This window comes from Coccidioides immitis (genome assembly GCF_000149335.2).
Source record: "Coccidioides immitis RS genomic scaffold supercont3.3, whole genome shotgun sequence".
NCBI classification, from domain to species: Eukaryota; Fungi; Ascomycota; class Eurotiomycetes; order Onygenales; family Onygenaceae; genus Coccidioides; species Coccidioides immitis.
Window position 1 is genome coordinate 681390 of NW_004504308.1, and position 25699 is coordinate 707088.

Consider the following 25699-nt stretch of genomic DNA (forward strand, 5'->3'; position numbering starts at 1 on the left):
GCTAGCCTTGAGACTTTAGCCACAATTTAGCCCTTTCGACTTGGCCCGTTGCGAATCCGGAGCGTTGAATAAAAACATTGAGAAACTGTATACTCCGTAATGACGCTGATTGAAATAATACAAAATGCGATTTACAGTTGGATGCTAATATTTGTTCAGAATTACTCTATCGAGAACCGAAAGTACCGGCCGCCTTAATCATCAAAGTCTCGACCGGCTCTCGTGGTCTGTCTCCGGGGGAATCAGGTTCCCTGCTCGGTATCGATTTATATATGTTAAAATTGAGAGAGAGTCAACTTGAAGCGTTATTACAACGTATTCGAGAACTACGTTCTACAAGTCAGCAAGGTAGGAAAAGTGCATTGGCTCTTTGAGATATCAGATAGCCACCGACGCATTGCAAATGCATTTTTGCAAAAACCTCTAGAAAACTACGAATATACAAAAGAAAATTCCCGGCAGAACTGGTTAAATGTTCATCTCACAGTTTCTAGATCTTTTGTTGTGGCTATCTTAGTTAACTCACCCTTTTCATGAACACTCAACCCAAAAACCTGGAGGGGTTGTCGAGCAAAAAAAACATACAACAGCCGGGATTCGCTGGTGGTCACCCACCCAACTACTAGCCGGCCGGCAGGTGCCTTAAGTATGGCTGAGCGGACGGGAAGCCCTGTTTTCCACCTCCTATGGTCGTATGTGATCTGTTTATCACGTCTGACACAATATGTGAATCCCAATCAGCTGCCTGGCCAATATTTGTTTTGCAAATCCTATTTCATTTAAAACTGATAGCTTCTGTGTCTGAGATCTCAGACTGACCAGTGTTGCGTGGGATCCAACCTGTAGGGACTGTTTTGCCTAGGTCTCAATATAATAAGCCATTTATCCCTTTGATGATTATTCGAAAACTTGAGACACTCAGCTTGACATTTGAATGTAGATGTTATTCCCCATCTCAATGCCTGCTACAAGTAAGTAGTCCAAGTAAAATATCAGTATTCACCATTCCCCCAACGTTTACCATGTGATACTTAGCGGGGTCAACATGTGCTGGAGAGAAGACCCAACCTCTGTGAGATATCAGTCTGTATATAGGGTGGATATACCAGAGTAAAACCGCATTATGCGCTGTCCAGAAGCGCAGCGATTGCCCTACAATCAAGAAACAAGACAAGTGAGCAACTTTAGCTCAAGACAAGGAGAAATCATCGTCAACATATACGTCGGCGAGCGGCTGAACAATAGCCAGAGTTTTCTTGAAATGCTCTTGTATGAATTGATATTGTCCCAGTCTGCACTTTCGTATCTCCTTTACAAAAACAATCACCCATGTTCGGGAGGTCTTCAAGTCTGAGTGACTTCATATTTGTGGCCCATTGGGTGAATCTTCAGACAATTGAGCAGATTGTGCCTCCAAGATGGAAGGTATCTTGATGAGCCATAATGAAAAACGATAGAAGTACGATGACCCCGCCGAAGCTGATTGCTATAAACAAACTCTGGGCAAATGGTTATCGTGTAGTCCGAGTTAGTCTAGCTAGTGACACCAGGATAAGCAGCAAAGGGGGATCAAAAGTGCTCTTTTGCCGAACTCTAGCTGCCCGTGTAGATAGTAAATGTCAGTGATACCGCCATAGCAGAATTTTCGGGCTCTGAGACAATAAAAGCTAACTTGTCACTGTTAGGAAACTAGCTGGTAAATCTGATCTGATCCCGATAAAACAAAAAAAAAAAAAAAAAAAAAAAGCCTCCTTAGAAAATTTCAATGATTGCGAAATAGAGCAACCCAATAACTATTTTTTACAGTAAGATGAGAGAAAAAGAGAAAGAAGAAGGGATGTCCAATTCAGTTCAGACATCTTGGATGGCGACGGCCAAGCATAGATAGAGGAGCATGCTGAAAGCGTCATGAGACAGGAGGAGGGTTTGGGCGCGGTTGTCGATAATGGCGGCCGCAATAGTGCTATTAGACTCATCAGAGAATTCGGTATTCACCACGATCTTGAGTGTTCTATCAAGGAAGAGAGCGATAAGGGAAGTGGAGGTGAGAGATATCCACTTCTGCCCAGAGACATCAACTCAACTGGATGTGAGCCGCGCCAGCTCCCGCTCCTGTGTGTCGACTGATTAAAATATGAGTTATTTCAAGCATAACACTCACAATCTCCAATTCCTCAACAGCTCGAGCATATTTCCCATCGGTTTCAATTACCTTTGTTCTTATGACACGTCAGAATTTCGCTTCTTTTCTTTCCCTTGCCAATAAGCTAGGGATAGTAGGGTCTCGAAATGTTTCAAGCTGTCGATACTCCTATTGCTGCTTCGAGCTTTTTTTGCGGGGATCGAATAATTAAGAACACCGTGAATCCATATCAATAGATTCGCGTATTGGACAAACACACCATTGGTGCGCGGTAGCCAGATCTGTGGCACGATAAGAGACGATCCGGAAAAGGGATCCGACCACATGCCGATTGTCAACAGTATTGAATAAGCGTTCTGTTTGATTTGACATATTTGGTTTAGGGAAACAATCATCAATTGGCAAGGGGTTTAGTCAGGAATGAAGAAGTGTCGGTGTAGGCATGGAAAACCAGGTTGTGCCTTGGCGCCCATGGAGGGTATCATCTTGGTAGCATAACGGGTTAAATATGATGGTGTCAATCTGACTTTGTAGAAGATACGAGTCTTCGCATAGAGGCAATAGAAGTCAGTCATTTACCATAAAGGATAATCCCTAAGTCCCAACGGATCGAACGCTGCCGTCCAAGATCCCGCACAGCTAAAACGAAGACCTGCTGTGAGATCCTGGCACCAGGCGGGCAACGTGAGGTAACAGCTTGACGAATTAAGCAGAAGGTGCAAGGAAAAGATTGGAAAACTAGTCGATCATCCCCAGCAAAGTTGTGAGGAAACAAAAGCTGCCGAGTGTACAGGCTCCTCTTCATCCGCCATAGATTGGAGAAAGGCCGGAAAGAAAACCAAGCCGAAAGGAAATATGCCTCCGTGGACAGTCCTTTTTCGAAACAAGTCATACCTTCCAGCGCATCGACACATAGGAAGCCGTCTTGTGCCACACGGTTTTAAGGTCACTTTCACATTCTAGGCTTGGATTGTATCAGTCACAAAAAAAGTAGATCAGAGATTTTGGCAGGTAGCACCAACCACAGTGGAAGTTATTCAGAAAGCATTGAAGTTTGCAGAAGTAGACACTGGAAAAAAAGAGAACCAAGTGTTGCTAGATGATAAAACAGATGACCTTTTTCAGCCGCCCTGCATCTTCTGTGTGAAAGGCTCGAGCGGGAGGGGGGCATGGACCCTTCATGGCTCACAGATGTGCAACATGGGGGTACATATTAACATCAATGATAGATCGAGCTGCATGAATGCATACGTAAGGCAGATCCGATGCCAGTCTAGGGGAGGAATGTACATATGTAAGCCTGGTGCACGGGACATAGCGTGGCATTGCTTGTTAGTTCCCATTTTTCCCCGACAGAGCAAACAGTGGCGGATCCTTATGTGTATGTATGTAATTGCCGCCGGAAGCAATTCTGGCTAATTGATTCGAGAATGAAGTGTAGCCGAAGAAAGCGACCTGTGTGAGTCGGGATGGGAACAGACTCGATCCAAACGGATGAGCTGGACGCATCTAGATGCTGGAGCAATTGTCGTCGATTTGTAGATCGACTGACAGGGAAGTAAAATCCTGCATATGAGTCGTATCAAAACTTGCGGTCCGTGGTGCGTTGTTATTTTCCCCGTGTCTCGCGGCAATGCCGGTGAGTACATCGTATGCAACGTGTTTCCGGCCGAGTTGAGATATTGTATTTTATTTATTGTTACTTGCCTTTTCTTTTTTTCTTTCTTTTTTTTTCTTTTTTTTTTCCGCCTTTCATAGAAGGCAAGGAGTTAATCGGATATTCATGGAGTACGTAGGAAGGAAACAAAAATGGATTGATCCCATTTCGATCTCAAGAATTGAGCAAAGCACGACGACAAGAAAGGAGCGGTTGAATATCCGCCTAGAAGCCAAGTTCTCAAAATCGAGGCGCATGAAAAGGAATATGCCCACTGGCCTGCTTTCTCATCTATGATTGAGTGCTAACGGCCAAACCCCCCCGCGCCAGTCAGGACGCGAAAACCGGGGTGGTTTGTTGGAAGCCCGGCCGTTGCGAGATGGAGGGGAGTTGCATGTGCAGGGGAGAGGGCCACGCAGAGCGTGCTGCAAATCCACGGATTCGGCATCCGCGATACGAGACAAGGCGCGGCTGTTGAGGAGAGAAGAGAAAAAGAAGAAAAGAGCGCAAAAAGAGAAAATCATCCGTAACCATGCAGTGCTCGAGTCATTTCTGGTTTGCTCGGCTTCTGCCAGGAGCACATTGATTACCCGTTTCTCTTCCAAGCATCTTTTCCAGCGGCTATGGCGCTAGTGATAGTTTAAGTATCCCTCCCGACCCTTGCAGCCCGCGTCATCTATGATCAGACAGCGGGTCGGCAGGTGGAATATAAACCGACAGATCAGTGGGAGACGTTCATGAATAGACAGGTTTCAGACGGAGGGTCAGCGGGAGGAGAGCAGTGTCGATTGCGGACGACACTCGCTGTGGAGCGCTGTCCAGGGCCACCGCCTAGAATTCGGGGGTTGAGTTAGTGCCCAGGTCTTAGGTTTAGGGCTTGGGGTTTAGGGTTGTCTGGGGCCTAGACTGCTTATCTCAGCGGGGAGAGAACGGGCGGCGAGTGTGGTGATGGATTGATGAGGGCGACGGTTGAGAAGCGACTGCGGATGAATTGGGCGGCCAAAACGGGAAATCGCTGCTATCCCCATCCATGAACAGGACAAGGAAGATATCGGGTCTAGGTGTAGCATCCCTCGGAGGGCGCTGCAAGGGACGCCCGCCACTCAGGTCTGAAGGCAGGGTACTATGGCCACAGGAGCTGGTCTGAGGTGAAACCCAGCTGAAGAATTTTAGTCCTGTCACCCGCAGCTTTCCGGTGAATAGAATATTTTTTTTTTTTAAGGGGGAGGTTTTGAAGAGCGGGAAATAATATTCAATGCCGGGATGGATGGATGTACCGTTTACATTCCAAAAGGCAAGGAGTCTCGCAGAGCTGGATGTCTAAGACACGAATGCAACGACGGGGATTTAACGAAACATTATTCAGCCGAAGAGAAATGCCCATCCAGCGCACAAATAGTTACTGGGTACGCCGAGACGAGACACGTCTAGACATGTGGCCGCGAGAGAGATCTGCCAAAATTATGGCCAGAAAGGAAGAGGTTGTAGGGATAACTCGATCGTAAATGCATGCGAGGTGATCTAGAAACCCATTCGATCTCTGCATGACTGGTAGTTATGTGACTACAAGACGGAATACGCACATAACCTATGTCTCCGAGGGAAGACGATGGCAGCAGGCAATTAAACCCCCAACCAAATAAAACTTGCCGCCGGGGAGCAGCCTGTCACGGTCGGCTGTCGTCGTCGACGTTGTTGTCGCGGCGGCCGTTAGACGGCATAGCTAACCGAGCATGCCACATCGCCAGCACAGCACTGTCGAGTCGGTCTCTTTTTTTTTCTCCCTCCACCAGCCGAAGGTGAAGTCGCTGTTACATTATTCTTGCAGACTTCCCTTTCGTTGTCCGTCTGATTATAATTTAGACTTTCTCCTCGCCAAAAAGTTCCCCCCCCGCGCCTGTGAGAATGATCTCCCGACAGGACGAAAGAAGATCCGTGGGACAAGTCGCCCAAGGATAATTGGTTGACAGAAAACGCAAAGCCTAAAAACTCTGCGGGTTGCCTAGAGGGATCCAACCAACCAAGACGGCGTTCTAGATCGACTCTAGATGATCCACACACACCCTCGCGTTCTGCATGGATGGCCGAACCAACGACAGGGACCAGCACTGGACGCGGAACCATCCAAGCACGGTCTGGTGGCCACTCGATCTGCTGCACGTCTCGCACCCAAATCCCGCTTCGTTGGGAAAACCTAGCAGGCGGCCTTCCTGCGCGCTCGGTTTGTTCTGCAATTGTTATTTTGACTTTTGTTGCGCCGTGCCCGCTCCAATTGGCCCCAGTTGGTGCTCTGTGCCTCGGGTGTGGTGGCCCATCTCGAAGTCTGGGGCACCAGACCGTGCGTGGAAAGGGGGGGGGGGGGGGGGAATTAGAAAAAAAAAAAAAAAAAAAAAAAAAGGAAAAAAAAGAAAGGTGACGGGGAGAAATGGATGCTTGATTTGTCTGCTTCAACGCGATATCCGCAGTGGATATCCTCTCTCTTCACACACACATACACACACACACTCTCTCTCTCTCTGTGTGTGTGTGTGTGTGTGTGTGTGTGTGTGCCTGTGTTTCCATTTGTCTTCATTTCATCCTCCTCCGCCCACCAATGAGAACGGGTGCTGTCAGACTTCGACCTGTGAACTGTGAACGGACAGGCTGGCCGGTGGATGACTGGTTCAACCCGCATGCTAGTCGCTCTGTAGCCAGCTGTAGTTAGTTAGTTACCGGACATAGTTTCACGCTCTCCATCAACCGACTACTCCCTGATGGTTGCGCACCCACCACCCACTTCCGCAGCCCACTTTGGCTGCATCTTCCGACGAGGACTTGACGGCCAGAATTAGACCTCAGCCTTTTCCCGATCCCCTCCAGGGTTCGCAATCTGCCAATCCCTGGAGCGGCACCGGCATCCCATGGCTCGTGCCTCTTTTTGACTCTGGAGCCCAAAGGGCACTTCTCAAATATAAAGCAAAATCCGGCCCTCTGAGAGGCTGCTGCGTTGAAAGTGCTCATCCTCCTCTGGCTCCGATCTCTTTGTTTTTCTCTCTCTTTTCTTTTTCTTTTTTTTAAGAAAAGACCATTACTTACTTTTTTTTTGTTTTCCTTTCGCCAAACCCGCAAACAAAGGGCGGAATAAGAGAAAAGACAGCCAAGTACTCCGTAAGAAAAAGGTGAGAGGAGAAAAAAGAAATTAATTCCTACTGCTCATGCATGATGTGGCATGGCCTCCACACACTTTGCTTGATACCGACATACTCAAACAGCTCCATTCACCAATTCTCTGATCTCCTGCTGCTTTTCCAACGCCCTCCCAATCATCCGGCGAGTCAATCCACTTGCCTTGGTCCCCCAGACTGGGGTGAGATCTGAATCAGCTCTTCATTGTACCTTTTCTTTTCTTTTTTTTGTTTCCCTCTCTCCCTATACTTGCTTTTCTTCCTCTGCTGTGTCTCGTCTGTTGCCTTTCCTCTTCCTCAACCCTGTTCGTTCGGCAAAAGCGAAACAACTCACGGGTGGCTACTTTACTCAGACCGGTTTGCGTTTCGTCGTCCATCCTCTCGGATCGCAGGCCACACCTCCAACCCACTGCCCGCTGTCGCGTCGCCCTTCTCCCTCCACTTTCTAGGTCGAGCCCCACTCGAGACTCGGGCGCAGAGAGAAAAGCCAGGAGCGGCATCACAAGCCAAATCATATATTAGAGACAATAGAACGGGGACTGTTCTGCTCCTCTCCCTCTGTCTTCTCCACGGCGTTTCCAGAAGATTTCCCTAGTCTTATATTCTTCTTTTTTCTTTCATCGGCTATCCTTCGTTACTGTTTTACTGGGACACAATCGCTCTCCCTGCCCTCACCTTTTTCTTCTTTTTTCTTCCTCTTTTTTTTTTTTTTTTTTTTTTTTTTTTCCCTCTCCCTTCTGCCAATCGTTCGCTCGGCCTACATCAATTCCAGATCGCACGCTTCGTCGCTATATCCAAAGACCAGCCCTGATTGAACGGGAAACAAAAAAAAAAAAGGAAACAGATTCACTTTTATTTTTACTTCGCAACCATGGGCGTCACAAAGAAGATTCTCAAGGAGGGCAATGGCGTCGACAAGCCCGTCAAGGGGGACGATATCGTCATGAACTACCGGGGTTGTCTCTATGACTCCAGCAAACCCTCCGAGCACTTCATGGGAAGGAAGTAGGTTCACCCTTGTCTTTCTTTTTGATGATCTTGTTCTTGATTTCTCTACCCCCCTGGCGACTATTTTTAGTCGCGTTGCAAATCCATAATCAGTATGGAGTACTCCGTACTCCCTACATAAAACTTATCCGGCTTGGGGTGGTCACAAGGGCCGTGCATGGGTCACTTTTGTGCCTTTTTTTTCTTTTTTGGCTTTGAGCTCACACTTTCTGGGGCTGACTGTCGATCCTTGCGTCTAGATTCGACTCGACTGAAGAACGTGGCGAATTCAAAACGAAAATTGGCATCGGTGTAGTTATCCGCGGTATGTTCGAAAAACCCGTGTGCTCCGGGACAACCCCGAGTGTGTCTCTCGACATCCTCTGATGAGTTTGTCAAATGCACATGACTTGAATGATTAAGGAGAATAGAGTTGCAATTAACTTGACTTCTTTCGCCGTTGGCTTCTAGGCTGGGACGAGGCCGTCCTCCAAATGTCTCTTGGCGAGAAGAGCATATTAACCATCACTGAGTATGTCATTTTGCCCTTTTGCGTCCTTTGTTATGAACCAAAAAAAAAAAAAGGAAAAATTAGTTTTAGTCTGACAGATTGAGTAGTGATTACGCATACGGTGCACGGTATGCTCAATTACCCTGAAGTTGTTTTTTTCTTGATCCCTGCGAACTGCCTCTCAGAACCTGGTTCGCTGCCGGTGACACAAAAGTCTGGGGAATAACATCAGCTGCCATGCTTGATCTCCCATCAGTACCCAATGTCACACAGGAAGGAAAAAGCAGAACAATAGAAAAAGAGGAGACAAAGGCAGACCAGTGCTTAAGTCACTTTGATCGCGACCTGGCATTGCTAACTTGAGCTGCCAAAAATAGTGGTTTCCCTGGACTCATTCCGCCGCATGCGACTCTCGTCTTGTAAGTTATCCGCCAATCGATCTCCAGCTGTTCCCCTCCGATTCCTTCCTACTACCTCGAATATGCGTCGTGAGCTGGGAGCTAACCGTTCTCTAAACCTACAGCGAAGTCGAACTCAAAGGCATCAACAGCAAACGGGCGTAAAGTAGTTCATCGCGCAACCATCTCGATCTCTCCATACCCTCCCAGTCGTCATGCATAAGCACGCTTCGCCTCTCTAACTAGCATTTCTACTTTACATTCCCGGGTCGTTAATTCGCTTTCTCTCTGAACCTTTTTTTTTTCCCTCTTTTCAAAAAAGAAACTTCTGATCCTTATTCGGCGTGTTTCTAATGCTTTTTTGCCTTCCAACACATATATATAACGGTTCTTTTATGTCTGGCACCTTCACCTTGTTTATTTCTATTTTTTATTTTTATCTTTTTACTTTCCCCCCAAATTCCTGCATCGGCATTGACGTTATGTTTCTCTTTCTTTCCCCCCACCCTTTAATGATTCTTTTTCCTTTTCCTCGATGACATGGGCAGATGACAAAGATTCCTTCTAGCATGAACTGTTTTAATTCTAATGGCATTATGATATGGATATATTTTCTTTAATTCCTCTCCACCTCCCCACCCACCACCACCATCTGACCATCCGTCTCCGGAGTAACTCCTTTATTCCAGTTTTTCAGGGTCTGGACCGACTCGTAACAGACGGAACATCCAGAGATCAACCCCCAAGGACTCCACTCATAATCATAATCAGCGATAGTTACTCCATAGCTAGTTCGTAGTCGATTCCCACTTTAACTCCCGGCACAAGAACAATAATGCATGGGACTGCCCACGCACGTACGCACATACATACAATTCACACACACCCGCGCCCCATTGAGAAACACACAAAGGTTCCCACCCCATCTGGACCATCTATCCAGCCGTCCGTCCGTCCGTCCGTCCTAACTCCACCCTTCGCGCGCATGGTCAACGATGGAGAAGCAACCTCACAGACACATTTGGCAGGAGAGTCAAAGGAAAAAACTAGTTAAAAATCTCCAACTATGTACTATGCAAATCCTACAATTAACTCTGTGCCCGGTTATTATGTACAGTACTCCGTAGATACATATATTATGCAGTGAAACCCTCTAAGCCAGTAAATCCGCACAAAGACTAACAAAGGATAGCATCCAAAAAAAAAAAAAAACAAAAGCTGAGGTCTACACACGCGAGGGGAGAGAGAGAGAGAAAGACAGAAACTGAGAGAGAGACACCGGGTGGGGTGAAAGTGAAGAGCGGGGGAAGCACAGACATCAACAGCAAGCCACATCCGGGGTTTGAGAAATCTAGCCCAGGCCAAAAATGCCAAAAAAAAGAAAAAAATCCACAAACGAAAGCAACGGCGCCTCTCAGTTCTACTCCGTACACAGTTTATTTAACAAAATGACGGGCAAAGTTCTTTTTCTTTGTTTTTTTTCCCCCTCAACGAGTGACTGATGACACCCCGGAGGAGTGACGGTGCGTAGCCGATACGAAAACGTCTCCGAAGGAAAACGCAGGATGCAAAAGAAAGAGAGAAAGCCGAACAGTGACTAGCCCATTGGTAACGATGGGGGATGTAAAATCGCAATATGTACTCCGTAGATAGGTGGGAAGTACGATTAAGGCGGGAAGAAATCCCTCCCAACAAGGATCATCGTCTAGTCTGCTTGCTGCTGTGGTGGGTGGGGGAGAGCATGGAAAAAAGCCCTCCCGGACACGTAAAGCGAACGGGAGACGAGTTTTTGAATAAAGGAAAGGCGTGTGAAGGGGGAGACACTAATATTAAAAAAGGGAGTAATATATACCTTGTGTAAAAAGAAAAGGAGTCAGTTATCCCGACCCAGGTTAGAAACCAGGTGAAAGGAGTTGTCTAGCTAATGCCAATACGGGAGGGGATATCAAATAAGTAAAGAGAAAAAAAAAAAAAAATTGGGTTAAATGGTTTAGAAGCGATGTGTGCTCGCCCCAATTGAGAGAGATTTCCTGGTATTAGATATAATATCGGAATCTCCTCCGCTTTTTCTTTAAAATTCTTCCCAAAGGGGGACATACGGAAGAGAAAAGGTAGATTTTCGAAGTTTAAAAAAAGAAGAAAAAAGGAGTTTAGAAAAAACCCGACAGGTCTAGACACCCTTTCCTTCGTCTTCCAAAGCGGCTGAATGCCATTGTCCCGCCTATCTTGCCAAAGAGATTCGCAAAAGGCCTACTCTTTTGATTGCTCATCCCCCATACACGCATCATATGGGAAAAGGAAGGAAAATAACTGCTGCTTGAGACGGGAAATGACGGTTCGGCACCCGAGGGAAGCAAATCTTCATATTGAAATTTGAAGTAGCGATCGATTAAATGTTGTAATGAGCTCGGCCCACAGTGAGGAAAGACCAAAAGAAATATCCGAAGCCCTTTGCTCGCATGTTAAAAACAGCAATCTTTTTCTTTAGATAACAGATAGACATGGGAGGTATCAGTAATTCAGACATAACAAAGGAAACATGGTGTATGGGCTTGTCACTGTCGGGCAGTGGAGAAAAATAATACAAAAGTTTGGTCCGGCTTCATAAAGCAGAAAGCGGACTAGGCTCGAAAGGTGCGTCAGGGCGAAAGGATAAGATAGGCGGGTGCAGAAAAATCCAATGCTGAAATCGACATGAAGATCATCCCTTATTTGCTCAGTAGATAAGGTAGCCGCTTGACTTTGCAATATCGCAAGGATATGAATTGAGTGTGCATGGTGCGATGTGGTACTTAAACAAACTCAATTCGATGGGAGCTTCTTTTTGACGTCAGACACGATGCCAAACTCCGTTGAGCGTGCTCAGAAGCTTAGACCATTTCTAATCCAACTGGCCATTTCCAATTTCAGTTTGGTTCGGACGTTCACTCGCCGCTCAGTTCCAACCAAGCGAGTTCTCAGCCATCATGGGCGGGCTAATTGTTTGGGTCCTGGCACTGGTTCCACCTCCACTGTTACGCTGGGAGCTTCCGTAACCATCGCTGCGGGCGCCGCTCATAAACGGCTCGCCTTCCCGTCCAGCTGGCCCGCCAAGGCCGTCGGTTAAGAAGCTCTCTTCGTTCATCAACCGGCGTCTTCTTCTATATCGGCGAGCAACGAAGAACATGGCGGCACCGTAGAGCGAGGCACCGCCAACGACACCCAAACCAATACCAACGGATGTCGCGCGAACGTTATAGTTCCCTCCAGATCCTCCTGGACCTGGGCCAGTGTCTTGGCTGTTTCCTCCGTCGTCGCCACCTGGCTGGTCGGGGTTATTCTGTCCTGGATTGGACGGTGAGCCATTACCTCCTGAGAGGACACCAGTGAGAGGAATTGTCGGATCCAGCATAGCCATTATTGTCCGCACTGAAGGGTCTGGGTTATTGTACAGACGAGAAGACGGAGTCCGGAGCTGCAGAGCAAGTGACTGGATGAGGTCTGATGGGATATAAACGGAGGCAACTGTGGTAGTGTAGCCAAGTCTAGCAACGGTGTCATACGGACGGAGAGCCCCGACCTTAACGCTCTCATTCGGAATTTCGAGAGCATATGCAACACCCATTGGCAGGAAGTAGAAGATTTGTGTCGTTGCACCGGAGTGGTCAACGACAAAATCATAGCTCAGAGAGCCGTTGAACCCTAGATTAACCACAACGGAATTTGGCGGGGTTTTGTCTTCATTAGGCGGGGGTGAAATGACCTTGGGTCGTTCAGTTGGCCTTTGACTTTCTGTTGTCGTCTCGGTGTTTGTTTGCGTCGGCTGTACAACAATGCTTGTGGGAATAGACATCTCTGTGTCGGAATTTGTTGACAGGGAGACGGGAGATTTCGTGCTGGGTGGCGCTGGCGTAGGGCTGGCCATGTCACTTGTCGTGATGCTCATCGTTTGCGAGCCGGTTTCGGTCGCAGATCCCTTGCCCGAAGTGGTGGTAGGTCTCAAGATTCCGGATCCAGAGCCGGATCCAGAGCCGCTGGGTGGGAAAATACCGGATGGGATCGTTGACGTTCCTGTCGCTGACGGGGTCGCTGTTGGCTGAGACTCGGAGCCGGTCGCAGAAGTTGCGCTTCCACTAGGGGTAGAGTGTTCACCATTGCTTGCCGTATTGGTTGGCCGCGGTCTCACTCCAGTGCCACTGCCAATTGGGATTTCAGTCACAGATGGCGGAATTAGAGTGGGAAACTCTGGTATTAGATCAGACGTAGTTGTAACACTGCCTGGAATTTGTGTAGCAGAGCCGGACGGCTCAACAGTGGACGTGTTGTTTGGAGGGAAAATCTGCGAACTCATGGGTATTCCAGGCGTTGTTATAGGGTCAATACTCAAGGAAGCTGTCGGGAGGCTCATACTTAAACTGGAGATTGTGTCATTTACTGGCGGAATCGGAGGTAGAGATGGCAAGCCTATTCCTCCTGTACCCCTGGTCACCGAAGGCTCCAAGCTCTGAGAGCTCAAGCTTCCGGACTGAGATGGCAATGTTGCGGAAACGTCCGTGGTCGGCTCAACGGGTCTAGTAGTAGGTGCAGATCCATTTGGCGAATTGGAATTCATCGTGGGGTTAGGAACCAGACCCGTTGAATGCATCGGTATACCAGAAATTATTCGGGAGAGGTCGATACTGATTCCTTCTTCCATATCATCACTTGGGCTGCTTGAAACTGGAGTAGTGACCGAGGCAGCCGGCGTAGTTAGACCGGTCGACTCGGATGGCCTGGCTGTGGTTTCTGGGTTGTTCATCGTGCTTCCTGGAGAAGTGCCGGGTATCTTCCGTACAGACGTCGTGGATGGAGTTGAAGGAGTTGGAACTGGAGGATTATCTGGGTCCGAAGGTGTAGTCACCGGAATGTCTGTGGATCCTGTCGAAATGGTTGTCGCAGACGTTACAGCAGTGGGTTGTGTCCCCATGCCAACAACTTTGTTCGCACCAAGTGTTGTTTTCTTCCCATCCGGTCCCAACATAACAGTTACAGGTATCACGACAACTTCGCGCTTGACGTAGAGGGGAGATTCTCTATGTATCTCGCGTTTGATCCGCCGAGGGAAGTAGTATTGGGGTCTTTCGTTGCCATGGGGAGTGTCCAACGCCTGGCATTGCTCCAGGCTTGCCAGCGACACGAGAGACACAAGGAGCGTTGACAGGATGGCGCGCATGGTTATTCGACTGCAGATGACTGGTGAATCGTTGTGTCCTATATCGATATCACGGTATGGAGTATTCCGAATGCCTCACGTACTTTGTGCGTATGTTCAATGTGTTAAGCGAGTGGAATCAGCGACTTAATGTCGCGAAGCGGTACTATCTGCATTTTCCGTCAGCCCACACGGTAGGCAAAGAGGGCGATGGTATTTGGGTAGTCCAGTGGAGAAGGATATCAACAAAACAGCAAAGTTGGGATGATTGTGGCATGAGTCAAAGACAGCAATCTTGCAGGCGCATACCTTTCAAAAGAGCGTAACGGAACAAACGTTCCAGGCGATAAAGAGCGACGGGGATAGAAGCAACAATCTTTCAGCTGCCGGTAGCTTGAAACTTGAGGGAATGTGCGGCCTTTCGACTAAATTTCGATCCAACAACTGTTATCACGCGCCCTAGATACTCAACAGGGATGTTTTGCCCAAAAAAAAATAAAAATAAAAATAAAAATAAAAATAAAAATAAAAATAACAAAAGGGCTCGACAACAGGCCCAACGTACTGTTCAGTCTGATTCGGTTCGTCCCATTAGACACGCGTAATAAGAATCATTTGTCTCATCAGGCGTATCGTCCAACGGTGAATCCCCCTCAAAAAAATGAAACCTTTCCGGCCGAAAATTAAAGCGCAGATCTATCGTCGAGAGGAAGCTTGTAGTCCTGGCTATGGTGTCAGTGACGGCTGCGCTTCGTTTCTTTTTTTTTTTTTTTAATTTCGTTGTTTAACAGTGTGGGTTTTGCCTTCTCACGGTCTGATGTATGGATTTTCCCTCTTCAAATGTCGAGATCAAAAGATGCAAACCCTCAAAGAAGACGTCGCAGCCACCAGATAAGCAATGTTTAGTCCTGTTGTCCCGTCGCCCCAAAGTTGTCTGCCTTCAACCCTTGAACGAACCACGGTCGGCTTTGGCTGGGGAACCCCGAAGATGATGGAGGGAGCGGCGAGGCAAGGATGCCCGGGGAGAGAACGCGAAAATAATTAAATACAGAAAATGAGTGAAAGAGAGGTGCAAAGGAAAGGAAAGTAAAAAAAAGAAAAAGAAAACGACGGAAAGGGAGATGGGTTTTGAGAGGGATGATGGGGGGAGGGAGAGGGAGAGAGATGAGGTGTGGATGTCGACCCGGAGCCTGGAGTTACTATATGTAAATAAGTCAAGCCAACGTGTTAGTCGTACAGTTTAGTCATTAATGGCTTGCGCCAATGGGGCGTTAGGGTGGATTATTCCCATGGTTAACTTACGGAGGGGCGCCGTTGTGTACTCAGGTGTCGAAGGTGGGAAGCGGAGGAGAAAGAGGGAAACGACACCGACAACAGCGTCGACGACGACGCATACAAGGAGAGGGAGGAGAGTGTAGTGAAGGATGCGAAATGGATGGAGGTGAAGTTGGGAGAGGAGGAGGAGGAGGAGGGAGAGAGAAGAGGAAGCGAGGGAGGGAAGACGGGAAGAGGGCGAAAGCGAGGAGGTGACAGCGATGATAATGAGACGGCGAAGCCTCTCAAAAGACGCCCTTCCCTGTTGGTTAGGAGGTATTGTTGCGCTTACGGGAATCTGGGAGGGCATTACGCCCACGAAACCAACGGTCGGCGCTGTAATAAACACATGCACCAACCCCATCTTGGCCCAGCAGAGAAGAGGCCGTTCGCGAGTTTCTGCGTATTACACTCTCAGCAGAATTACCGCGCTGGCCAATGGTGTGGCCTAACCGTTTCAAACACGGGCAGCGAATTTCTTCTATTGGTGCAACGATACAGCGCTCAAGCAAGGTGTCAGCGTACGGGGATGGTAAGTACGCGATATGATACTCGGATGACGGGAGCGTGACAGGGCTTGCGCGGTAGATTACGGTAAGACTGGGTGGGCGGCAGGGATTTGGACGGTAAGTTTTGAAAGGCGGCGGGCTCCACCGGGGATCGATTGGTTGCATTCGACGAGCCGCCAGGAACGGAGTTAAACTTGAAAGAGGCTTAGCGTGCCGCACAGGGCCAATCGTGAGACGACGGCCACAGCGACCCCGGATCGCGAGTGGCTCTGTTTTCAGCACGCCGAATCATCGCCCGGCGCCTGCTCAGGGGTAAAATGACATTTTGCGGCCTTTCTCTCCCCTCCACTTGTACAAATTCCTTTTTTTTTCCCCCGAACCATCGTTGAACTACCCGCAAAAATTGCTGCCAGCACCGTCGCCTCGTGAGCTTCCCAGTTCTTAGTGAGCATATCTTACCTTCCGGTCTCTTGGCGAAAAGGCAATTTCACGGTCAACCACGTGTCTGCTCCCAACCGCCCAAACCTTCTCTGGCAAGGCGACTCGGCCGTCTGAAGATGTCTCTCCTTCTCCTCCTCCTCCTCCTCCTCCTCCTCTTCTAGTACGAAATTCCTGCGTGTCTTCTGTCCTCCTTGCCTGGTTTGTACGACCGTCGACGAGGACGCAAATTGTCGACACCGCTACGGAGTACTCCTGCACGTAAACTAGACTTGTGCAGGGCCTAGATCTTCCGGAGCATAGGACACTTTGTACTGTATACGCGGTAGTAATAATTATCTACGGATTACTACGTACAGAGTATACCATTTACTTAGTATGCATGAATATGTACTTCGTATGTGCCTCGGAGTTGTGCTCCTAAATATCTGCAGGACACACTTGCTTGGCTCGACTCGGCGTGTACCACCATCAGACACTCTCTCGAACCTCCCGTCGACTTCGTAAAATCTGGGGCAAGTGAAGAAGGGAAACCTGTTGCTGTACGCGCTACACCTGTTCTGTTTATCTTCGGCGTCAAACACACATCCCATAAAATCGTTCGGGTTCGAGAGTTGCACTTCCGAAGAGACCGCGAGAAACAAAATGGACCCCACCGAGCGGCCGCCCTCCACAACAGAGCGTGTTCGAGTTTATCGAGCAGAGCGCAGGACCTATCCTCCAAGGGTAAGCCACAGCAGGTGCAAAGCTATGGAGTTCAAACTACGGAGCGACGGAGTATTTTGCATACAAACAAAATGCAGGGGTTTCAACGGGCCCAATGTCAATTCTTCGGAGTCCGGATGGCGGCCCTTCCAGAGCTCACAATGGTCACGACGGATCCCTCAAGAACAACCTCATCTTCCATCTCAAGAACGCCTTTGAACCGCTGCCATCGATGTCTTGAAGCCAGAAGAACAGCTGGCCATCATTCCTCCCACGGGGAGACTTTCCCGCGAACTGCGCATTTGCTTCCAGGGAAGAACGACTGAGAAGGGTGAGAAGGATATGGTCTTGGCCTGCTTACTCCCGAAATTTGCCTATCGTATCCCCAGTTCTTGCGACGAGCCACTAACTTAGCGACAATTACGGAGTATATTTCAGGGGAATTGTCGGCGCCCTGTCCACTCACGGGCTCACAAACTCTCTCGCAGAAAAGGAAGACTGGCGGATTCAAACTTGTCCGTGCTTTGCTGCCCGAAAAGAGGAAGACGCCGTAAACGAGAGAGAAAAAAAGAAAGGAAAGGAAAGGAAAACTGAAATTAATCATAATTTCATCTACGGAGTACCCTGAACACCAGATGCGAACAAATTTTGCGAACAGCTACTGGATTACCACCAAGCTCCAGAATGCCCTGTTCCTGCACAATCTCCCGCCGCTTCCAACCCCCTTACAGAATTTCCTGGAACAAATTAGAATAAAAATTAAAAAAATATAAAGGCCAGCGAGCACCTGACAACGGGCAATACTGCGCGACCACGCCTACGCAATCATCGATGCGAAGCGAGCAATAGCCGGCAGGGAAGCCAAAATAGACCCTTACCATTCGCCTGCCCCCAGGTGCGAGCGGGCGTGCGCCAAGTGGAAAAGCAGGCATTGCTAGCTCCTCCCCTTCCCCTCACCCACGCAACAGCAGCAGCAGCCTTCATCGGATGAACAGCCCATTGCAACCATGACAGCGATCTCCTTGTGATAACACCGAAAGATTCAAAAAAAGAAAAAGAAAAAAAAATAGTGCAAGAAATGGTGCCAGAATGAAAAGAGTAGCCATCAAATGATTCCAGACGCCCGTCGATGCATCCATTACATACCAATACGTCCCGGTCATCCACGCTCTCTATGGGGACATGACGACATGCGAGTAAAATGATACACGCGAGAAAGCGGAGGTGTAACTTACAAACTTGAGTAAGCAACCAAGGTTCGCCGCTAAGCTGTTTTCGACAGTGCGAATTGCGATCGGCAGCGAGACTTGCTGCTTTGGGCCGGAGTACTGGGGCTAGAAGCTGCTGTGCTGCGCCACGACGTTCACGGTGGGCTTTCGATGGCACACACGACCCAGCCGACTGCGTCTGTCTGACGATTTTTGGGGGGAAGAGGGAAGATAGCGCAGCGGGTTTTGCTGTCAGACCGCACGAGACGACAAGGCTGCATGCCGCACGAAATAACACACATAGCCGTCGATCAAAGGAGTTAAACCCCGTCTCCCGATGAAAAAAACGGGTGACGATCCTCTGACATACCGTGTCTGGAGCGCTCGCAGCGAGAGGCTCAATCCGACGTCGGCGGGTGGGCTCGCCGTTGCAGTCAGCGACATCTGGGATGGACGCCATTTCCTCCGTATCCCGCTGTCATCTCAGCTCTGTGGACTGTTCTCAGGACGGAATACATCCATCCATACGGAGTACTCCGTACATACATAAAGATGCCCCTTTCCGGCCATCCTTGTCGTTAAAGCGGTCAGCCTCCCACCACAGCTCGCAGAGTGACGCGGGAGAGAGACATTTCGAAGCCATCGTCGAAAAAGCTAACCATGGACTCCTTGAGACTGGTCCCGATTGACCGAGACGACGTTCCGAGCGGGCAGAGCTTGAGGACGCAAATCCACTCCCCGCTTCTTCCGTCTTAGCAGGAGACGAGAGGTTCTGGAACTCGTGATGAAACAAAAAGAGTTCTTCATCCCTCCTCCGTGCTCCAGAACATGAACGTCTCCTTTCACACACACTTCGAACCCCAAGCCAGGCAAAAGGAAATCAAATAAAAAGGGGGAGGGGGAAATTCGGACTATTGCGTAAACACCACCGAGCACCTCCCGGAGCCGCACGGAAGCGCAAGTCGTGCAAAAAAAGGACCATTCTTTCTCGCATCTCCTCTCCCCAGGCAACCCTCGTAACGGTGGTTCGAAACTAGTCGACTCGCTACCGAATTGCTCGCTAACTCGTTAACAAAAGTCGCTACTTCTGCAAGTGACAAACCGATCTGCAGCTGGGCGATTTGTCTCACCTGAAAACCCCAACTCGACTCCGTACTTGCTTAGCTAGTCCGTACTCCGTATAAATAGAGCAAAGCTTAATTGAGAGAACATCGACGCTTCGGTTTATCAGAATAGAATTCCAATTCATGGTTGCAAACAAAAGTACCAGAATACCCCCGCGGAGATTCTCAAAACGCCATTGTATTGGAGAATTTCAGTCCCTGGAAGGGGCTATGTAACTGTGAATGAGAGAGGAAGCCACTTGCGCAGCATTCAGCCGGTACGCTTTTTGGGGGCGCTGAAAGGGCAAAGGTGGGAACAAAAGAAAAGATGATAGTATTTACCAAAAAAAAAAAAAAAAAAAAAACCCAAAAACCCAAAAACCCAAAAACAGCAAACACAAAGTGTGCAATCGCGCTCGTGGGGTTAAATAGACAAATTATCCATATATTCTCGTTCCATCCCACTGACCTCTCGGGCACGCTGGAAGGCCATTTTTCCCCCAGGACCATGACGAGGCCAGCCTTATCTGCCCTCAAGACCCGTGAATCCTCTCGGCCCCAAACCATCTTGCCCTCCAGTCCTAAAATATTCTGCGACAACACCAATTGCATAACAAGTGCCCCCAGCAACCACTCCAGCCAACACAGCACGACGAATCGCTCTCCGAAACGACGACAGAAAACCCTCTTCCTTCTTCCTCGCGGTTCCAGCGCCTTGAGGAGGCGAAAGTCTCCATTTCTCATTTGGGTCGTATGGTGACCAATTTGGCGGTCCGCCCGTGAAATGGGTCTCCTGTCGCCGGACCATGGTGGAAGGATGCGAGGTGGTCGATTTCAGCGTGCTAGTTTCAAACTCTTTGACGGATTCTCGTTCCCTTTGGGCCGCACGACTCGGTGAATGCACGGGCTGTTTATCAATGCTCGCGACGGGTTCACCCTGTGCACCAGAAGGTTTCAGTTCTGATGATCCGGTCCTCTTGGCTTCAAAGCCCTCGATGGATTCTTGTTCAAGCCGCATAGCTCCTTGAGGTGAGTGCATAGACTCTCTTCCGGGGTTTACACAGCTCTCTTGTCTATTTAAAGGAGTCCCTGCTTGCAAAGTGGAGGTGGATCTGTTAGCCTCCAATTCATCGATGGACTCTCCATCTAGCTCAGCGGCTCTTCTCGGTGAATATATAGACCCGCTTGAAGAAGAAACAGGTGTACCGGACTCATCCCCCTGGGATGTCTCAAAATCGCCTCGTCGTGTCTTCTTGAAGACAAGTACGTCACCGCTGGCCGAGAAAATCTCGTAGCCCTGAGATGAGAGTGACGAAAAAAAGGCAAGAAACTTTGAAGGTTTGTTCAATCGAGATATCGCCTCTATTGGATGGAGAGGAGTAAAATCGGAAGAGAAAGTTGAAGTTATAACAGCATCCAGAACCTTCATTGTTGACGAGTCATATGCAAGAATCTTGTATTCTGTTGGAACGTCTGCGGAACTCTTTAAGGTGTCTCCCAGTGAAGCCCGAATGGCGCTACTTGTCCTTTCAATTCTATCCAAGGTTCTCCCAGCCCTCATGAGTAGCGTCAGACGGCTTGTATTGGTGTCCGTAATAGGTACTTCTAGGTCGATGTGCTCTGCAGCCCCTATACCCATCTCGGACACAGAATCGTTCACCCTTGTAGACGCTTGGGCCTGTCTGTCCTTGGGGGTGACCTCACCATACACGCTTTCGTAGCTGGTTTGCGTTTGTCCGGTAATGTCCTCGACTTTTCCCTTATCAGCAATATCGGTTGCAGTACATGAAGCATCATCGTTTGCACCGGTGGTTTCATTTGAATGTCCACGTGCCCCCAATGCGTTAACGGCCTGGGAATTAACTATATGATCAATTTTCGATTCCCATCTTTGGGTTTCAAGCTCGGAATTCCGACGCTCAAAGGATGCACGCACGTCGTTGGCGCGTAGAGAATCAATGTTCATTCGTTCTGGATCCTCGTATGGAACATTATGCAAAACAGGTCGACACTTATGTGGAACATCTTCTAGAGCCATTTCCTTCGCGCTCCAAGTATTTGCTAACACGCCCCGATCGTGTGTGTATGTCTCAGGCTTGCAAGTAAGATAATCCTTGAATTTATCAAAGACAGACTGTGCACAGCGTATTTGTGGTGCCCGTGATCCCGGCTTTTCGTCTTCAACTCGTAACGCGCTGCTGTTTGATGTGTCCATGCCCAGTTCGTTGTCCAGGGAAGTATTCGTAATCGAAGAACCAAGGTCATTCACCTCACTCTGACTCTGTGGGGCACCCATCAGAAAGACTCCATCGCTTCTCTTCTGGCCAGACTTGTTTATCCCTTGTGAGCTGGATGAAGCGTTACGCCGATCTATTCTCGGTCCCTCGACCGAAGAATCGCAGTCACGCTTCTGATCCAGCAAAGCCGAGTTTTGAGACACTTCGACCTTTGTGCAACGACTCCTATTATCTGCTAGCTCTGAGCGTGACTTTTTCATGGGAATATCAAACGTATCATGTGCGGTCTTTTCGAATGGTGCATTTTCCACGGTTGTATTTGGGCAGTCCTTGGGCACCATCCGGCCGCTTATTGGATCAAACTCAAACAGAGCTTCCTTGTCTGGAGATGCCTTTTGGAAACCATCGGAATGGCTATGTACGTTCGCGTTCGCGGTGCAAGCGGTTTCGTCTCCATGGCGATGCCTTCGTTCCTTAGATGAGGCAGCACTATTTTCAATTCCAAAGAGGTATCGCCAAAGGGCTGACAGGGTATCATCCTTCGGACCAAGCGGGAAAGGGTGTAGCCGCGTAAGGCGCCTCCCAAAGAGCATGCCATATGGATCCGCATGAATCCGCCGTTTGAACTCCTCAAATTCCTGTTCAAAGCGTTGTTGTTCAGCTGTGAATTCTTTTTCCCAGGACGATTGGCCCCATTTCCAGGGTGACCATCCAGGCCCATCGCCCGGTCCCCTATGAGGCCCCGATGACCCAAATTGAGACCAGCCCCAGAGATTTCCATGTTGCCAACGATACCATTCCGACCGTGGGCGCATCCCATGAGAGCATTTATGGAAAAGCATGCGATTTGCTTTTTCAATGGAGCGTCGTAGCTTTGACTCAAATCGTGACTGCCAGTCCGGGCCACCTGGACGACCACCCCATGCTATCGTCCGTCGTTGCTCAAAGGTACGAGGATGGCGCTGGGGACTAGAAGTAGCTCTTAACGTCGTAGGGCCATAGAGTATACTCGATTGCCGAGTGGCTCGGCTCCGAAAGACTGATTTAGCCAGAACCGACGCCATTGCAACCGTGTACTCAACGATTAAGGCGGGCAAAACGTTCAGATAGCGGTCGTTGAGTTCAAGAACTCTTCGCTACCTGAGGCAAGATAGGTCACATCGGATAGGGTCGATGCTGGCTGCCCGGGTTCCATATATACCCACTAAGGATAATAGACAAACCGTAGATTCCCGCCGCGGCAGAGCACTGAGGAGGATTTCAACGGGGCTTCCAAGGAGCACCAGGCGGAGATCGATGTGTCGGTTCGGCCGTCTGATGCGGGCTCCGCTGATTATGTCATTCGCCTCCCGCACTCTCCCCGCCCGCATCTTATCTTATCACGGTATGATCTTGACGATGACGACCCAGCAAGAGAAAGGAGGCGTCAACTTTTATGTTTGAAGGGTAGCAACGAACCGACACAACTCTTGCAGCCCCCTTGTCGTTCAGAGGGTACCGCTACGCCAAAGTGTTAAGAATCGAAACAATCCTCTCTGCGGCCCGTCCCATGATGGTAATCTCAAATCTTATGCTTCTCGTCCAATGTTAACAATTTGATATCTGGCTTGGGGGATTTGGAATGATCATTCATATTTTTTGTACAGCAGGGAATATATATACGTGTGTGGAGAAGAGAGAGAGAGAGAGAAGTTTCGGTATGTCAAATTTAACATCTATTCACCTCAGTCTCGTCAAATCGGCGAAGACTTTTCTTCTTACTACGTACAGCATAATGACGTATGTAAGCTTCAATAGACACCCGAGACACTCACATCAATTGTCCATCAAGGGCCTACTGATCTGGTTGTAATGGTGTAGATGCCTTGGGAAGAATATTATATTATTATCCTGATGACCGGACCAACTTATTATCTCATATCATTTTTGAGTCATAGAGCCTTCACCATTTTCGGTTATCAAAATGTGGTTCCGCCAGAATCGAGTACCCTCGATACCTTCTTCTCGGCAGAGAACACCTCGATCTTCAGCCATTTCCAGCTCTTCGGATGCGACACCAACGCTCCATCCAAAGCGCTGAGCGGCTTCTTGCGCCGTTACTCCTCTGCCATAAAGTGTCCAATCCCAAGGTACCTCTACAGCAGGAGAATCAGTTTGTAGTTCATTCATCCACGATTCAAGAAGACGAATGCATCTTTCGTCCGTCCAATCGTGCGGCTGAACGACCAATAACCCGCTTTTGAATCGACGTAACCGCACAGGAAGTTTGAGCTTCTCCCATAGCTCTGCCGCTTTGTGAAAATCGGCCGGACTAACGAGCTCCACCCCATTTCGGCGTCGGTTGAAAATAGCCCAAAGGTCTATAAGACTCATGATGCCACCTTCACGGCGAAGTACGCCTTCTCGGTCGTCTGTCAAGTATTCAGCGAGATTACGTGATAGTTCGGAAAGATACAGTGTCTCCGAGCTGCTGCCTGAGCCAAGCATGTCTTTCGTTGTTATCATTCCAAGAGCGGCGGCGGATTGCGACAGGACTGCATCCGCTTCAAGAGTAGAGTGATCATTTGGCTTTACTCCGGTTTCTGTGGCCAAGGTTTCAGCTAGGGCGACAATCTCCTTAGCCGATGCCATCAACGCCTCAAGGTCTTCAAAAGCATTTCCAATTACTGTTTCGTTAAGCTTTCTTGTATGAAAACCGCGACGCTCAAGCCCGGCAATTCCAACGCCTTTTGGCTGGGGCGACCCTTCTTCAACAGGAGAGGAATCTCCCCCAGTGGCTGAGATTCCTTGAGGTCCGGGATAAAGTGACATCTGAGGGACAGGCGGGGCATCGTGAAGGAGCCACTTCCTTTGGATCAGAGCATCGTTAAGTCTCTCATGAAAAACTTTCTCCCCGCCTCCACGAAATGACAGTTTCATACTCTCGTTGATTTCCGTATTCTCTAACTGAGAAGTAAGAAAGAGAGGAGCCGGGGAATCTAATCGATCAGGGGTATTGTTGCCTAAATGCTTAAGAGGTGCACCACACATTTCACATTCCAGGAGGGAAGGGTGGTTTGCGAAGGTACATCGTGGGCAAGTAGTTATATGGCTTTTGGCTATGGAACGTGACAGTTCAAGAATATCTCCGCTATTGTCGCGGCTTATTGGCAGCGTATCAACCTGCTCATGGGGTTGAGACGGCTGTAGAACTGTAGGATTTGTGACGATGCGATTTGTCGCAGATGCAATAGCTGCTTTTAGAAGTGTCGTAAGGGGTGGCTTGATTCCACAGGCTAGACATGGCGGAAGTGGAGTAGAAGCTGTGGCCGTGGATGGGTCAAAGTTGGAGGGAACAGGATTCGAGAAAGTGCAAATTGGGCAGACCCAACTTGCAGTTGAAGCTCTGGGCAACGATCCATTTACCTGGCGAAGTGAAGGACTTGCAGCTCTCTGTGATGAGGAAGATGAAAGTTTTCGTGATGAGGCACGTTCAACCTTGACGGCACTTTTCCCTGGAGGTTTCCTCGAAGGTTTGGGGTATATTGCAATCTTCGGTGACGATCTCAGAAAGCCCGCCTAATACCAAACCGTCAAAAAAAAAAAAACAAAGCCCAATAATACTAGTACCAAGGACTCTAATACCTGATATTCTACCCGCTCCACTTCTTTCAGGTCAACCGCTACTGAGTATTTACGGGGTTCGGAAGCCCCGACATAGCAGATGCGATGTGAAGTCAGGTAAGCATGGCCATTCTGGTAGTTGGGTATCTTGTATTTTCTATAATAACCCCGACGGTAGTCAGTCAAGGGGCTTTCATGCCTAGAAAACAGGAAACACCTACCCTTCGTACAATCCTACCATGTCCTGGACAAACAGCAGTGATTCATCCTCAAGCAGCGCGGGGCGCAGGGCGGTGGTGAGATCAACTGGTTTGAAGAACATCTACAAGGACAAGAAAAAGAATGGCGCATGATGCTAGAATTTTACACAGTAAAAATATAAGCAAGAAGGTAGAATCCCAACTCTAGGCTTCCTATCATTCCTGTCTGCGCAGTAATACTCTTCTTCAAGAATCAGTGACGCTCACCTCTGCACACGACGGATTTCGTCATCCGCCTATTTCATTCACGTGATATCACCGCCTTCCCAAGACCGCACTAAACCGGAAACAG

At 48.8% G+C, this 25699-nt stretch overlaps 7 protein-coding genes and 1 non-coding gene across 9 annotated transcripts; 3 read left to right on the plus strand and 5 right to left on the minus strand.

Annotated features, from left to right (window-relative positions):
- Nucleotides 1-578: 578 nt before the first annotated feature.
- On the minus strand, nucleotides 579-694 carry CIMG_15507. The gene has a single exon (XR_001099892.1). It is a non-coding gene; the product is annotated as a 5S ribosomal RNA (ribosomal RNA).
- Nucleotides 695-2998: 2304 nt separating this feature from the next.
- On the plus strand, nucleotides 2999-4330 carry CIMG_13181 (uncharacterized protein; the record flags this gene model as incomplete). Its single annotated transcript, XM_001241504.2, has 6 exons — nucleotides 2999-3088; nucleotides 3335-3437; nucleotides 3509-3528; nucleotides 3698-3782; nucleotides 3902-3931; nucleotides 4131-4330. 6 exons carry the CDS (start codon nucleotides 2999-3001, stop codon nucleotides 4328-4330), a joined length of 528 nt encoding a protein of 175 aa, XP_001241505.2.
- A 2484-nt stretch (nucleotides 4331-6814) lies between these two features.
- Nucleotides 6815-9470, plus strand: CIMG_08666 (FK506-binding protein 1). The gene is made up of 7 exons (XM_001241502.2): nucleotides 6815-6958; nucleotides 7802-7969; nucleotides 8212-8276; nucleotides 8423-8483; nucleotides 8570-8590; nucleotides 8840-8881; nucleotides 8986-9470. The coding sequence occupies exons 2-7, from the start codon at nucleotides 7836-7838 to the stop codon at nucleotides 9023-9025; spliced, it is 363 nt and encodes a 120-aa protein (XP_001241503.1). The 5' UTR covers nucleotides 6815-6958; nucleotides 7802-7835; the 3' UTR covers nucleotides 9026-9470.
- A 1291-nt stretch (nucleotides 9471-10761) lies between these two features.
- On the minus strand, nucleotides 10762-15466 carry CIMG_08665. Of its 2 annotated transcripts, XM_004444932.1 has the most exons (6): nucleotides 15333-15466; nucleotides 14842-15229; nucleotides 14596-14752; nucleotides 14340-14455; nucleotides 14135-14200; nucleotides 10762-14061 (listed from the first exon to the last, which is right to left on the minus strand). In XM_004444932.1, the coding sequence occupies exon 6, from the start codon at nucleotides 14049-14051 to the stop codon at nucleotides 11796-11798; it is 2256 nt and encodes a 751-aa protein (XP_004444989.1). In that variant the 5' UTR covers nucleotides 14052-14061; nucleotides 14135-14200; nucleotides 14340-14455; nucleotides 14596-14752; nucleotides 14842-15229; nucleotides 15333-15466; the 3' UTR covers nucleotides 10762-11795. The 2 variants fall into 2 exon arrangements, with proteins under 2 accessions (XP_004444989.1, XP_004444990.1); XM_004444933.1 differs by having other exon boundaries at nucleotides 14596-15229.
- CIMG_08664 (uncharacterized protein) lies at nucleotides 15085-17322 on the plus strand (the record flags this gene model as incomplete). The annotated part of the gene is made up of 6 exons (XM_001241500.2): nucleotides 15085-15116; nucleotides 15357-15876; nucleotides 15933-15970; nucleotides 16075-16165; nucleotides 16335-16496; nucleotides 16726-17322. The coding sequence occupies 6 exons, from the start codon at nucleotides 15085-15087 to the stop codon at nucleotides 17320-17322; spliced, it is 1440 nt and encodes a 479-aa protein (XP_001241501.2).
- Nucleotides 17323-18174: 852 nt separating this feature from the next.
- Nucleotides 18175-19467, minus strand: CIMG_12204 (uncharacterized protein). The gene is made up of 2 exons (XM_012358594.1): nucleotides 18895-19467; nucleotides 18175-18869 (listed from the first exon to the last, which is right to left on the minus strand). The coding sequence occupies exons 1-2, from the start codon at nucleotides 19009-19011 to the stop codon at nucleotides 18792-18794; spliced, it is 195 nt and encodes a 64-aa protein (XP_012214017.1). The 5' UTR covers nucleotides 19012-19467; the 3' UTR covers nucleotides 18175-18791.
- Nucleotides 19428-22800, minus strand: CIMG_08662 (uncharacterized protein). The gene has a single exon (XM_001241498.2). The coding sequence runs from the start codon at nucleotides 22606-22608 to the stop codon at nucleotides 19831-19833; it is 2778 nt and encodes a 925-aa protein (XP_001241499.1). The 5' UTR covers nucleotides 22609-22800; the 3' UTR covers nucleotides 19428-19830.
- A 443-nt stretch (nucleotides 22801-23243) lies between these two features.
- CIMG_08661 (vacuolar protein sorting protein) lies at nucleotides 23244-25531 on the minus strand. Its single transcript, XM_001241497.2, has 3 exons — nucleotides 25369-25531; nucleotides 25169-25304; nucleotides 23244-25102 (listed from the first exon to the last, which is right to left on the minus strand). The coding sequence occupies exons 1-3, from the start codon at nucleotides 25467-25469 to the stop codon at nucleotides 23465-23467; spliced, it is 1875 nt and encodes a 624-aa protein (XP_001241498.1). The 5' UTR covers nucleotides 25470-25531; the 3' UTR covers nucleotides 23244-23464.
- Between the last annotated feature and the right edge of the window lie 168 nt (nucleotides 25532-25699).

Coding starts and splice junctions, on each gene's coding strand:
- CIMG_08665 (XM_004444932.1), bottom strand. CDS start 14,051: ATGCGCGCCATCCTGTCAACGCTCCTTGTGTCTCTCGTGTCGCTGGCA.
- CIMG_08666 (XM_001241502.2), top strand. CDS start 7,836: ATGGGCGTCACAAAGAAGATTCTCAAGGAGGGCAATGGCGTCGACAAG. Junction 7,970..8,211: donor GAGCACTTCATGGGAAGGAA/GTAGGTTCACCC, acceptor CCTTGCGTCTAG/ATTCGACTCGACTGAAGAAC. Junction 8,882..8,985: donor CCGCATGCGACTCTCGTCTT/GTAAGTTATCCG, acceptor CTAAACCTACAG/CGAAGTCGAACTCAAAGGCA.
- CIMG_12204 (XM_012358594.1), bottom strand. CDS start 19,011: ATGAAGAACTCTTTTTGTTTCATCACGAGTTCCAGAACCTCTCGTCTC. Junction 18,870..18,894: donor CCGCTCGGAACGTCGTCTCG/GTCAATCGGGAC, acceptor AGTCTCAAGGAG/TCCATGGTTAGCTTTTTCGA.
- CIMG_08661 (XM_001241497.2), bottom strand. CDS start 25,469: ATGTTCTTCAAACCAGTTGATCTCACCACCGCCCTGCGCCCCGCGCTG. Junction 25,305..25,368: donor ATGGTAGGATTGTACGAAGG/GTAGGTGTTTCC, acceptor GGGTTATTATAG/AAAATACAAGATACCCAACT. Junction 25,103..25,168: donor TGGAGCGGGTAGAATATCAG/GTATTAGAGTCC, acceptor GTTTGGTATTAG/GCGGGCTTTCTGAGATCGTC.
- CIMG_08662 (XM_001241498.2), bottom strand. CDS start 22,608: ATGGCGTCGGTTCTGGCTAAATCAGTCTTTCGGAGCCGAGCCACTCGG.